The sequence below is a fragment of the Scyliorhinus canicula genome, chromosome 12 (assembly GCF_902713615.1).
Source record: "Scyliorhinus canicula chromosome 12, sScyCan1.1, whole genome shotgun sequence".
Classification (NCBI taxonomy): domain Eukaryota; kingdom Metazoa; phylum Chordata; class Chondrichthyes; order Carcharhiniformes; family Scyliorhinidae; genus Scyliorhinus; species Scyliorhinus canicula.
In genome coordinates, this window is record NC_052157.1 from 13,818,851 (window position 1) to 13,831,493 (window position 12,643).

General features: G+C 40.7%; 1 protein-coding gene across 5 annotated transcripts in view; it reads left to right on the forward strand.

The window, feature by feature from the left end:
- ctc1 (CTS telomere maintenance complex component 1) overlaps nucleotides 1-12,643 on the forward strand; it is a 119,881-nt gene that overhangs the window by 97,585 nt on the left and 9,653 nt on the right. For all 5 annotated transcript variants that reach the window (XR_005462532.1, XM_038813642.1, XM_038813639.1 and 2 more), the window contains 2 exons: nucleotides 3,536-3,701; nucleotides 6,335-6,464. Coding sequence is in view for 4 of the 5 variants with exons in the window: in XM_038813642.1 (XP_038669570.1) it covers nucleotides 3,536-3,701; nucleotides 6,335-6,464 (296 nt within the window). In the remaining variant the exon portion in view is untranslated. Of the gene's footprint in view, nucleotides 1-3,535; nucleotides 3,702-6,334; nucleotides 6,465-12,643 lie in introns of those variants that run through there.

Consider the following 12,643-nt stretch of genomic DNA (forward strand, 5'->3'; position numbering starts at 1 on the left):
GGAATTGTGAATTTCATTAAACACTGCGCACTCAATACCAGGCTTTTTGAGGCTCTTGTGTTCTGATAGGGGGATGAGTGCATATATTTATTCCATGCAAAGGTACGTTGGCTGTCAAGGGTTTGTGTTTTTCGGAGTTTACAAACAGGTCTGAAATCCACGCTTTCCTTCTTGAGAAATCACCCCTCTGGCTGATTCATTTGCTGATGAAACTTGGAAGCTAACTATGTCTTACCTTGCAGACATCTTTTCAATTCTAAACAAACTGAACCTCAAATTGCAAGGGAAGGATGATGATTACTTGCGAGAAATAGATGATTTCCAAAAGTAAATAAAAGTTTGTCAAGTGCGAGTACAAAGCTAAAACTACTACATGTTCCCAACACTCCTACGCACATCGAAGGGAACTGTCAATAGACTGGCAAGCCTTATTCAGTCGTATCTGATTGCGCTGATCAACAGTTTGTGTTGCTACGATCCAAAGGAGAAGTTTCAGGTTTTGAAAAAGAAGAGGTGCTGGGTGAGGGTGAAAAATCCTTTTGCGCCTGAGCCCCTAGAGTCAATTTTTAACTTGCAGCTGATTCTAAATTAAGAGACTGAACTTCTGTGCCTCACCTGTGATAGCACATTAAAAACACATCATAAGTCCATGAGCTGTCATCATTCTGGTGTAGCGTTTCCGAGGAGTATCTAGTGCTGAGTAAAACAAGTATTTTGTTGCTGTTGCCCTTCTCAAAGACCTACATGTGCGATGTTGGGTTTTCCAACCTCACAAAGAAGAAGACGGCTCAAAAGAATCGGCTGAACTCTGCACCGGATTTGAGCATTACCCTCCTGTGAACCTGATTGGAATTAGGTCATCTGTCGCATTAAAGCTAAGCAAAATAGTATGTCGCGAAGGTCGGCTGGTATGGGTCGTGAAGGCTAGCCGGTTAATGAAGTGGGTCCTGGGGGGAAAAAAGTTTGAAGACACTGGCCTAGAGCATCTGAGCACTTACTGCAGCAATTTGAGCAGGTTGCCACTACCTCTGCTGAAGCCATAGGGTGTACATCATGCAAGAGTGTTGGCAAAAGGAAAAGTGAAGCTTTGTAATTGCACAAGGATATGAGCATTAGTATATGTGAATGTTTTGTTACGAATGTTCTGTTTAGTTCACATAAATCTTATCTATTTGCACCACTTCCCTACCTTGACCATTCTTGGTTGCTAGGTGGTAAGGAACTTTGTATTCCCTTGATGATGAATGGGAATTAATTGACATGGATTAATGGGAGAATGGACAAGGGTTGCTTGGCTGTTTGTGGGAAAGCTTTCCGTTAGTGGCATTGATGAGAATGGAGAGTGAGTATTATATTTCTGACATCAGTTCTCTGGTTCAACATAACCGTACACTATTAAGTGCAACCCCTAATTAGAGCCCCCTACCAACCCTGCAGCTGCCTTTCTTTCATCGCTGTCCTTCCCATGTATTATCACATCATCTGAAGGAGATCTTGTTCCTCCTGTGGGTCCAAATCAGTTGTGTAATGTTGTGCACAGCGCAGCACACCATAACCATTCGGAGGCGCTGGCTAATTCATCCAGGAGGATTGTCCCTGACCTATCCATCTTCAACATGCTGATGGCTTGTTCAGTGACAGGGTGGCACAGTGGTTAGCACTGCCTCACAGCACAAGGGGCCTGGGTTCAATTCCGCCCTTGGGTGACTGTGTGGTTCTCCCCTTGTCTCTGTGGGTTTCCTCTGGGTGCTTCGGTTTCCCCCACAGTCTAAAGATGTTCAGGTTGGTGGGTTGGCCATGCTAAAATTGCCCATCGTGTTCAAAGATGTGCAAGTCCACTGGGGTTACTGGGATGAGGTGGTGGATTGGGCCTAGATAGGGTGCTCTTTCAGAGGTTTGGTGCATAGTCAACAGGCCAAATGGTTTCCTGCACTTTAGGGATTCTATAGACATTCTGTAGATGCTTTCTAGATGTTGATATCATAATATACAGATAAGTATATGATGATGCATAGACACACACTGACTGACATACTGCAAGACCAATCAACACACACAACACAGCAGCCAATCACCAGATAGGGCACGGTTACTATAAAGCCAGAGGGCACTAGTTTTCCCGCTCATTCGGGATGCAGCCTCTGAGACAGACAGAGCCCGCAGTCAGTAGCACAAACCTCCACCATGTGCTAGCAGTATAGGCTGGTCAGGTTAGGCATAGGTCTTCAGTCAACCTAACATAGTGTCGACCCACAGTGCAAGTATGTTTAACAGCTCGTAGTTAAATAAAATAGAGTTGTACTTCTACAAGTGTTGGCAGCCTGTCTATGTTACTGCTCGGGTAAACGCAGTCTTCACAGATCCAGAGTACCCAACACATCAGATGGTGCTTTCTGCAGACTCGTGCTGAACAAGCAGACAAGCTTATAATCATAGCTTTTCGCAAGTCGGGTTCTGATCATTTGACTGCTGCTCTTGGCACGCAATAAAGGGCAATCCATTTTAATGAAGGAGTTTAGATCTCCCATTGACAAATCTAACAAGATGCTATCACAACAAATAGGCACCCTCTTTGCATAAAGTTCCGTAAGTACTTCTTTGTTCCTAGCAGTTCTGTAGTTGGGGTTTGGTGGCCTATTGTCCTTATGCTTTGCAGAAAGTTCAGACAATATCAGGTGTGAAGTCAATCATGCAAACTTCCCAGACTTGTTCGATAGTAATCCAAGTTCAGAGGCTTTGAAAAACCTGGCCAATTTGTAGGTCAGGTGACATCTGCAGCCATTTTAAAATAGTGTCTTTGCAATTCTCGCTGTTTCTTTTTTTAAGTAATCTGAACCATTATGCCACCTGGTGAAACGAATAATGTTCCAAATTGCACATGCCACATTGTCATTACAACATAAGTTAGCTTTGTGTATGCTGACAAAAGGCATTTTCACTGTTCCACATCTGAGATATAAGCAATTCTATTTGGCCTGATAAACTGTGCTTAAGCCCCTGATTCTGCCACTGACTAAAATCTTGTTGAAGATCAACCTGAGTGCATAAGCCTGGATGAACTTCTACACTGTGAACTGAGTTTTAAACTACATTAACAATCCTTCAGCATAACCCCTGACTTTCCACCTTTAAAATATCACTTCCCTTTCCAATTTAACTGATGTCCCTGCTTCATCAGTTTGTTGTCCAATGTTGCAACCTTGAAGCTGTTTGTTTTTCTGAAATAACCAAATAAAATGTGAGAATCAGAAATTTGGGTTGCAAATCATAGACAATCAGTATCACAAGGAAATTGAAAGCTGAATTATGCCACTTGCCAAAACCCTAATAACCCACATGGCTTTCATATTGGATGAAGGGTTTCTTGATAGACTAAGCTGTCCAACTTGTTCCATTCAGTTTACTTCCAACCTGACTAAGTTTTCTTTTTGGGTGTTTGAGATTTGCACAAGGAAAAGGGCATTAGTGACTTATGGTGACCTGTGATCGTGAGTTTTATTGACCTGAACTAATATTGGGAACCATTTTATTGCAGTGTTATTGTGGAGGATGGAACTGCAGAGGCACGGGTGTACTGTAAAGATAAACAGGTGGCTGACCTGCTGGCACTCAGCTCAGCAGAGTGGGAAGGACTACAACAACACGTTGGCCCAAGGGGGAAGGTGTACTTTCAGTACAAGGGCCGCAATGGAAATGAACTGGTGAGCGAACACCCTTTTCTCTTTTTAATGAGGGATATGCTTTCAAAACAATTATATCTTTAGTTCCTTGGGTACAGAATTTCACTCTGTATTTTCATTGTACAGTCACAGGAATGGCACCAAATCAGAGCAAACACTTGTATTGATGTGTCACCTTTGTTTGAAAGATTTTGTGGTGTTTGACATCCATTAAATCTAAGTGCTAGTGTTACATTGGATAATGCAGCAGCCATTTTGTGCACAATTTTGTCCCACAGACCAAAATGAAATGGATGACCTGTTAATTTATTTTTGGTGTTTTTTGAGAAATATAAACCAGGACATGGGAATGTCTTCACTTCCAAAACTGTATTCTACAGTTGTCTTGCAATTAATGTTGAGCCATTTCTTAATTCATAACTACTAGATATGTTAAGACATAACATCCTTACCAGGCCTATTAAATCCAGAGCAACTCATGCTTTCTGAAAGAAGCTAAAGCTGTCTACTGCTCTGTAGTTCAAAAAACAAATCATGATTTTTGTGCTGAATTTGTTTTGGAATCTCTGATTACTTATTAAAAGAATTCCATATCCATTTTGCAACAAATTAAGATAAATAAGGTGGAGCAGTGTGTCTTCTGGTTAAAATGCGTCCAAATTCATTTTACTATTCCAGCCCCAGTGTCTGACCTAATATTGAAACAATTCAATGCCAAATTGAAAGCTTTTCGTACCACACTGGTCATAGGAAGCCTGTTGGTGCCAGTCTCCAATGAGTTTCAGTATCACTTGTTCCAGGTATCAATCACAACAACAGTGGTGACTGTTGTTGCATTTATGGTGGCTAGGGACTCGCTTGATGATGGATAATTGGGAAGTTCTACTACATGAAAGTTGCTATATAAATGTCAGTGACAGTTGAAATTATTTGCTAAAAGATGAAAATTTTATTTTAATTTCATTTTGACTAAAGTAACTTTGCAGTGGAGCACTAAGGGCACGCTATTTCCTATTTTCTCATTTTGAAACCGTTGAGTATTCCCTTGGAAGTAAATAGTCCTTGAGAATTTTATTCTGTTCCACTTATACTTGAGAAAGCTGGTTATCTTAAAACAGTTAATTTTGCATGTTCTTCCCAAATCCATGAATGGTTTCAGCATAGTCATTCCAACAATTTTCTTAATTTTTCTCACTTCTGGGACTCTGTGCTAGGGCATAATAGTGAATCATCCACCATTTCCTGAAACAGAATATAGCATTTTGTAATTCTAAAAAAAGTCACAATTATATGGTCTCTTGCCAAAGCCACAGACATGACAGTCTGGTTTTCTGTCAAATCACATTCTGGTGCAGTTGATTGCTCACCTTGCACATCTTTTTTTTCTCCATCAACCCATAGCTTTGCCTCTCTCCCACTTTATTCATTCTGCATATTATTCTGCATACTATCCCCCCCCCCCAGCATCCACCCTATCGTTGCATGTTCTCAGTGCACCATCCTCTTTAATCCTCAAGTTGTGGTTGACTACAGTATATTGCGATCATTTCCATGACCTTCTTTCTTTCTTTTCTCAAGTGAGAAAGAGTTTATTAATCTCTTGCGGGACTGACCACCTGTTTTACACTCCCACCTTCAGTTCTACCCTTAATCCCAGTCCTACTTTACTAATATTCGTGCCCTTCCTCCCTTGATCTCAAATTGATCTTTAATTTCCTTTGCTAAGGCTATCTCAAAGGAAATAGTTTTCTGCGTTTCAGTGATTCTTACCTTTGCATACTTTATAGTGACAGCAATTCAAAAGCTAATTCATTTAGGGTTAAAACACTTTGGGATGTCCTGAGAATGTTAAAGATGCTATACAAATGCCGTTAAATTTTTTTCTCTCTCAAGCCTTGAACATTGTTCCCGTATCTGAGTTAGCTTCTCTAACAACTCTTTGAGACCCCAAATGTGGTTTGGGCAGTCTTTCATCTCCAACCTTTGTTACTTTTCTCTCTCAGCCTTTCTCCCCATTCTAGGGCAGCACGGTAGCATGGTGGTTAGCATAAATGCTTCACAGCTCCAGGGTCCCAGGTTCGATTCCCGGCTGGGTCACTGTCTGTGCGGAGTCTGCACGTCCTCCCCGTGTGTGCGTGGGTTTCCTCCGGGTGCTTCGGTTTCCTCCCACAGTCCAAAGATGTGCAGGTTAGGTGGATTGACCATGCTAAATTGCCCTTAGTGTCCTAAAATATAAGGTTAATGGGGGGGGTTGTTGGGTTACTGGTATAGGGTGGATACGTTGGCTTGAGTAGGGTGATCATTGCTCGGCACAACATCGAGGGCCGAAGGGCCTGTTCTGTACTGTTCTATGTTCTCACTCATCTTCATCCATTGTCTTACTTTCTCGTTTTACACTTTTAACGTGGTGCTTAACCAGTTTAATTGGTCCATTGTTATTTTCCAACAGAAAAAAATCTGTTGTACTTTGCCATTTATACCGATAAAGTACAATGTGTTGATGACATTCCCTTTTTTCAAACCAATAGTTTTCAGTGTAATTGTCTATAATGATCAGAATTTCAATTTGGGCTGCCATTTTAACTGCACAGTGCTTGGCAGTCTGTTAAGAGGTGATTATTGAGAGCTTAATTCTTTGTTTTTCTAAATTGTAGCACGAAGAGACTATTGGCGATGTCCTCATGCAGTACCTTGGAGTAATCTGTACTAGCACCGTTGTTTGCCGACCTATACAACTTGCCTTCAGATTTGAATCGCGAGGCAAACCCAAATTGGGACACACTGGTAAGTTGCTCTGTTCTCATTCTTCTACATGGTTGTTGGATGCAGATTTGTGAGGGGGTTGGAATGATGGGTGGATTTATGCTACCCATAAAAGGAATTCTTAACACTCATTGTCCACCTCTGTTGATTATCTTGCAGTATTGCCGATCTGCACTTCACTGCTTCCATTTTAAATTGTCATTTTTGCTGATCCTAGACCTCTTGTTCATTTTCTAAAAATGAAGTTGACAGGTATTGTTTTGTTTCCCATTGACTCAACCAAAAGTGGTCTTCCTGTAAAGCTGTTATAACTTTGTAAGTAACAATGTTGCGATTGTGGTGCAGCAAAAAGACTTACCAAACATTCGGCTCTTTCAAAAATAAGAAATTTAGAATTCCTTCAAAATCACTCGTTAATGCACTGGACTATAATCCTGCTATGAGCTCAGTCATCTGTTCATTAGAATATGACTTGGCTAAAAGTTTTGAGATGTATTACACAGTAATCCCTTGAATTTACACCATGATCACTGATAAAAAGATGTTTTGCACATTTAATGAAGAATCTACATGAAATGCTGCATACCATACTTTGTGCATTATAGCACACAGATACAGCTATCACTTAATGTAAATTTGTCCATTCTAGTTCTTTGTAAATGGGTGTACAGCCCAGAGACATTAAGATTCCTGTGATTTGTCAAGGCACCAAATTATCAAAAGTTCTGTTGTAAAGCTAGGAACTCATAACCCTAGAATTGATGATATGTTCTGCATTTCAAATCTTACGCAGTGCACCATTTCAAATTTCCCATTACTTTGCTTTATGTTTGGGCATACAGATACTGTACAGTTTTATTTGTTGTGTAGCTGTTACCTTTCAGCTTCAGAGAGCTTGTCAGTATTGACTAGGGGGTGCCATCTGTCACAGCATCTTGATCTGTTGAATCAACAACTATCTATTTTTGCCCTGGGCATGTCACTCCCTGATCGAATTGATCAGTACGACAAGGGAGGTGGAGCAAAATCAAAGTTTCTATTCTTTATCGGTGTTTTGTCAACTCAGTTGCAAAGCACTTGTTTGTGGGCAAAATTTGTTCTGGCCATGATGCTGTCTACCAATACTGAACTTGTGCATGAAAGTTGATCCACGTGGGAGAGGGGGCAGCCATGAAGCAGCATTATCAACATTTGGTGCTTCAGAAAGGGAGAGAAGTAATTCAGAAAAGGTTAATTTCTTTATTTTGGTCTGTAATCTTAATACGGTTCACAGACAAGTTATGACCACATCTATTGGGGGGGAATTAACATCTCTAACCAGTGAACTGAGATTCTCTACCGTTGCACCTCATTTCCTAAAGTGATTTGTCTTCACCCCTTATTTTTGCACATCCATTTCACACATTTGCCTGTGAACACGTTTCACCCATCCTGTTCTTCAACAGGTTGTTGAAACATACGCGAGAGTATGGTTTTTGGGTTATCTTCGATTTGACCTGGAAAGTTTTGTCACCCTCCTTTAATTGGACGCTTGATTGCTCCACTTCAAACACCTTTTCAGAAAGCGTGATTCAGATCATGAACTTGCCATATTAAAAAATTCCTGTGAAGGACTCATCCATCTTCACACGTTTAATTTATTTTCCACTTTTCCTTTCAATAGTGATTGTTCCTATGGTTACAGGGGTAACTTGGTGTGAGAATGTTACTGGGGCTGCTTTGGAATTCTAAGTTGTGGTTTTCTTTACTGATTGAAATTTGTTCACCATTTTCAGCATTTTAGCATTTTAGCTTGGGTTTAAAGGCTTAAAGTTGTTTGAAGAGCTGTGATTGTGAAATGATTTGACAGTGACTGTAGATATTTATTTTATTTTGCATTGTTCACATGCTTGGCACGTGAAACTTCTAATTTTGTTGAGAAAATATATGTATGGTGTGAAATGAAAAAAATCACAATCCATGGTCAGTTTTGAGGTGATAGTTTATCTTGGCTCCTTTACAAATTACAGCAGTGAATACTTTGTATTGACAATTTAATGGTCTGACATCATATCGTTGTGTAAATACTAATATTTAGTAGGGTTATCTTATTTTACTTGCTTAGAAAAAGGGAAATTAATTGTCCACTGGATAAGGGCAAAGAATATTAAATCTGTAGGTTAGGTTCGCTGCATTTGGAGTGATATATTTTTCTGTAAATGGTTGAATTCAAATAATTAGCTGTATTTTCCTATTGCTGGGTGGACTGTGTTTGGTATTCATGACATTGGTGATATATTTGCATTATTTTGGATTGGGTATGCAATTTCTTTTGGATTGGATTGGATTTGTTTATTGTCACGTATACCGAGGTACAGTGAAAAGTATTTTTCTGCAAGCAGCTCAACAGATCATTCAGTACAAGGAAGAAAAGGGAATTAAACAAAATTCAAGAAAATACATGAGAATACATAATAGGGCAACACAAGATATACAGTGTAACTACATAAGCATTGGCATCGGTTGAAGCATACAGGGTGTAGTGTTAATGAGGTCAGTCAATAAGAGGGTCATTTAGGAGTCTGGTGACAGTGGGGAAGAAGCTGTTTTTGAGTCTGTTCGTGCGTGTTCTCGGACTTCTGTATCTCCTGCCCGATGGAAGAAGTTGGAAAAGTGAGTAAGCCGGGTGGGAGGGATCCTTGATTATGCTGCCCGCTTTCCCCCGGCAGCGGGAGGTGTAGATGGAGTCCATGGATGGAAGGCAGGTTCGTGTGATGGACTGGGCGGTATTCACGACTCTCTGAAGTTCTTAACTCTCTGAAGTTTTAAAGTCATCTTGGAAATTTGGGTGGTTTCTGCTAATTGAAGTCCAGTGGAGGTTTTTGTTCCCTCTTCACCTCAAACAATAAGAAACTGTGGGTAAAGAAGGAATGAATTTACACTTGAATTGTGATTTTCATGACTTCTGGACATCTCATCAGGGTACTTCATAGCCGATGAATTACTTTTGAAGTCTGGTTGCTGTTGTAGGCAACACGGTAGCCAATTTGCTCACAGCAAGCTCCCACATATAAATTATTAAATAATGATTTAAATTAATCAGATATTCTCTTTGTAATGGTGGTCTGATAGATAAATGTTGGCCAGGACATTTGAGAGAAGGGTCCTATTCTTCATCAGATAGTGCAGCTTTACTTTTACTTGAGAAGGTTTAAAATTTGGTTTAAAATTTTATCTGAAATGAAGCATATCTGACAGTGCTGTACTCCATACTGTACGAAGGTGCCAACCCCTACAAAAGCATTGAAATGGCACAATCAAGTCATAAATTATACCCTCTGACTTATCATCACCTCTTCATGTTCTTCTCAACCTGACAAATCATAGAATCTCTACAGTGCAGAAGGAGGCCATTCGGCCCATCAGGTCTGCGCTGGCCTTTGGAACGGGCACCCTACCTCTGTAACTCAACCTAACCTTTTGGATACTTAAGTGGCACTTTAGCATGGCCAATCTACCTAACCTACATATCTTTGGACTGAGAGAGGAAACCGGAGCACCCGGAGTAACAGAATTCAATGAGATACATAAAGAGTAACTATTTCTCTAGTGGAGCATGAATAAAGAGACCTAATCTTAAAATTAGAGTTAGTCGGGAAGCATTTTTTCCACGCAATTGGTAGGGGAAAATCTAGAACTTACTCCATAAACCTATAGCACAGTTGAAATATTCACGATTGAGATCAATAGATATTTGTATGGTAATGGTAGGAAGGCACATGGTGCTGCGGCAGCTAAATGGAATTGAAGTACAGACCAACAATGATATAACCGAATGACAGAGCTGGCTCAAAGTACTGAATGGCTTACTTCTCAATAGAATACTAACCTTGATGTGGTCCTCTCCAAACCATAAAACACCACCAAGGCTCCTGGTAAAATTCCACGGGTATAAGGTAACAGCAGGAGATCTACATAAATATTCAGGGTTACAGCAGTATTTTGAGTATCTCCAACAGTTAACTTCAGACGCCAGTCATCAGGAGCAGCGATACCTGTAATCAATTGAGAGGTAAACCAGTTAAACAGAGCAAAATAAAGCCCGTTTTCACAGTAACTTCATTGAAGCCTACTTGTGACAATAAGTAGTTATTATTATTATTTTATACTCATTAACTCAGTATTGCTACATGGGTGGCATGGTGGCGCAGCGGTTAGCACTTCTGCCTCTCCACCAAGGACCCAGGTTCGATCCCGGCCCTAGGTCACTGTCCGTGTGGAGTTTGCACATTCTCCCCTTGTCTGCGTGGGTCTCACCCCCGCAACACACAGATATACAGGGTAGGTGGATCGGCCATTCTAAATTACCCCTTAATTGGGAAAAAAAATAATTGGATACTCTAAATTTCTTTAAAATACTCTGTACGGTGGCACAGTGGTTAGCATTGCTGCCTACGGCGCTGAGGACCCGGGTTCGAATTCCGGCCCTGGGTCACTGTCCGTGTCGAGTTTGCACATTCTCCCCGTGCCTGCATCGGTTTCACCCCCACAACCCAAAGATGTGCAGATTAAGTGAATTGGCCACGCTAAATTGCCCCTTAATTGGAAAAATAATAATTGGGTACTCTAAATTTTTTTTAAAATACTCTGTACTACTACCAACAGGGAAATAGGCAAAATTGTTGTTTGGAACAATTAAAAGTTAGGTTCACCCCAACAGGTGATTCCTTCCTCAGCCTATGTCAATGTTTCTACAGGAGAACAATACCCAGTCTCCTATTTACATCCTGTTTTCCATAATTAAACAAAAAGCCTATTCTCAGCATCTTCCCTGATCATAACCAGGGAGAAATGATAGACACATCTGCATCCCATCATTGTGACATAACAATGCTTCAGAAAATCACAGCATTTCAACTGTCTTTGAAGGTGACCACACCATTCTCCTCCACTGGCCAGAATGGGACTGTCCTTTTCTGATTTTACTCTTGCCTGTGCAACTGTAGCCAGAGAATCTCCTTCAATTGCTTCCCTTCTGATCCCATGCCATTATGCCTAGACTCAACAGTCCACAACCGTGGCATTCTATTTAACTGAAGTTGAGCTTCCAAACCTGTATTCTTTTCATCATAAAGCCAGCCTACTTCCATCACAATAATGCCATACATCTCTGCCTCAACCTGTCTTTTGAAACCCTCATCCATGTTTTAATTGCCTCCAAATGCAACTATTTCAGGGTTTTTCTGGCTTGCCTCCATAAAATTGAATTGCTCTGAATCTCTGTTGCCCATTACCTAACTTGCAAGAGGTCCTGGTCACCCATTGCCTTCTGTTCACTGGTCTATCTCTTGAGTTTTAAATTCCTCCATGCTCCTCCCTATCTCTGCAACCTTTTGTAGCCTTGCAACCCTCCAAGAACTCTGCATTCATCCGATTCTGACCTCTTGCGCATCTGTACATTTCTCGCCACTATCATTGTCTATTCCTTTGATTGTCTGTGCTTCAATGGAGTTCCCTCCCCAAACCTCTTAACACCAGCACCTCTCTCGTTTAGGTTGCTCTTAAAACCTATCCCTTTGTTTTAGCATATCCTCTTTTCTACTGCTTACATTTTTAAATCTTTTTTAATCTTTTATTGTCACAAGTAGCCTTACATTAACACTGCAATGAAGTGACTGTGAAATGCCCTTCGTCACCACATTCCGGCGCCTGTTCGGGTACACAGAGGGAGCATTGGCTTGGCCTTATTTCTTTGTGATTATGCTCCTGTGAAGTGCTTTGGGACATTTAACTATGCTAAAGGCACCATACAAATGAAAAATGATTTTCTAGTTTATGTTCTCTGATCTCCATTGTGGGTGTTGAACCCACAACTTTCTGACCCAAAAGAACGTGCTACCACTGAGCCACGGTTAACACTTTAGGCAGGAAAGCAACAATTATTGCATGGTACAAAGTAAGTCTATGGCTTGTTCCTTCTGTCTAAATTATTCACAAAAATTGTGTGCACTAGTTATTTCTTCTTTAGGAATAAGTGACATTAGAGATGCCAACTGACTAAAATTGCTAGCTCAAATGTTACTATTTGATGGTGTGGTACATTGGAGCATTGTGACACTGAAGGGATTTTGGGTTGTCGGTTTGTGCTGAGTTCAGTTTTGGATTTTGGACATGTTGGCAGAGAACATCATCCATAGGTGGCCAGGTATTTTTACTGGGAG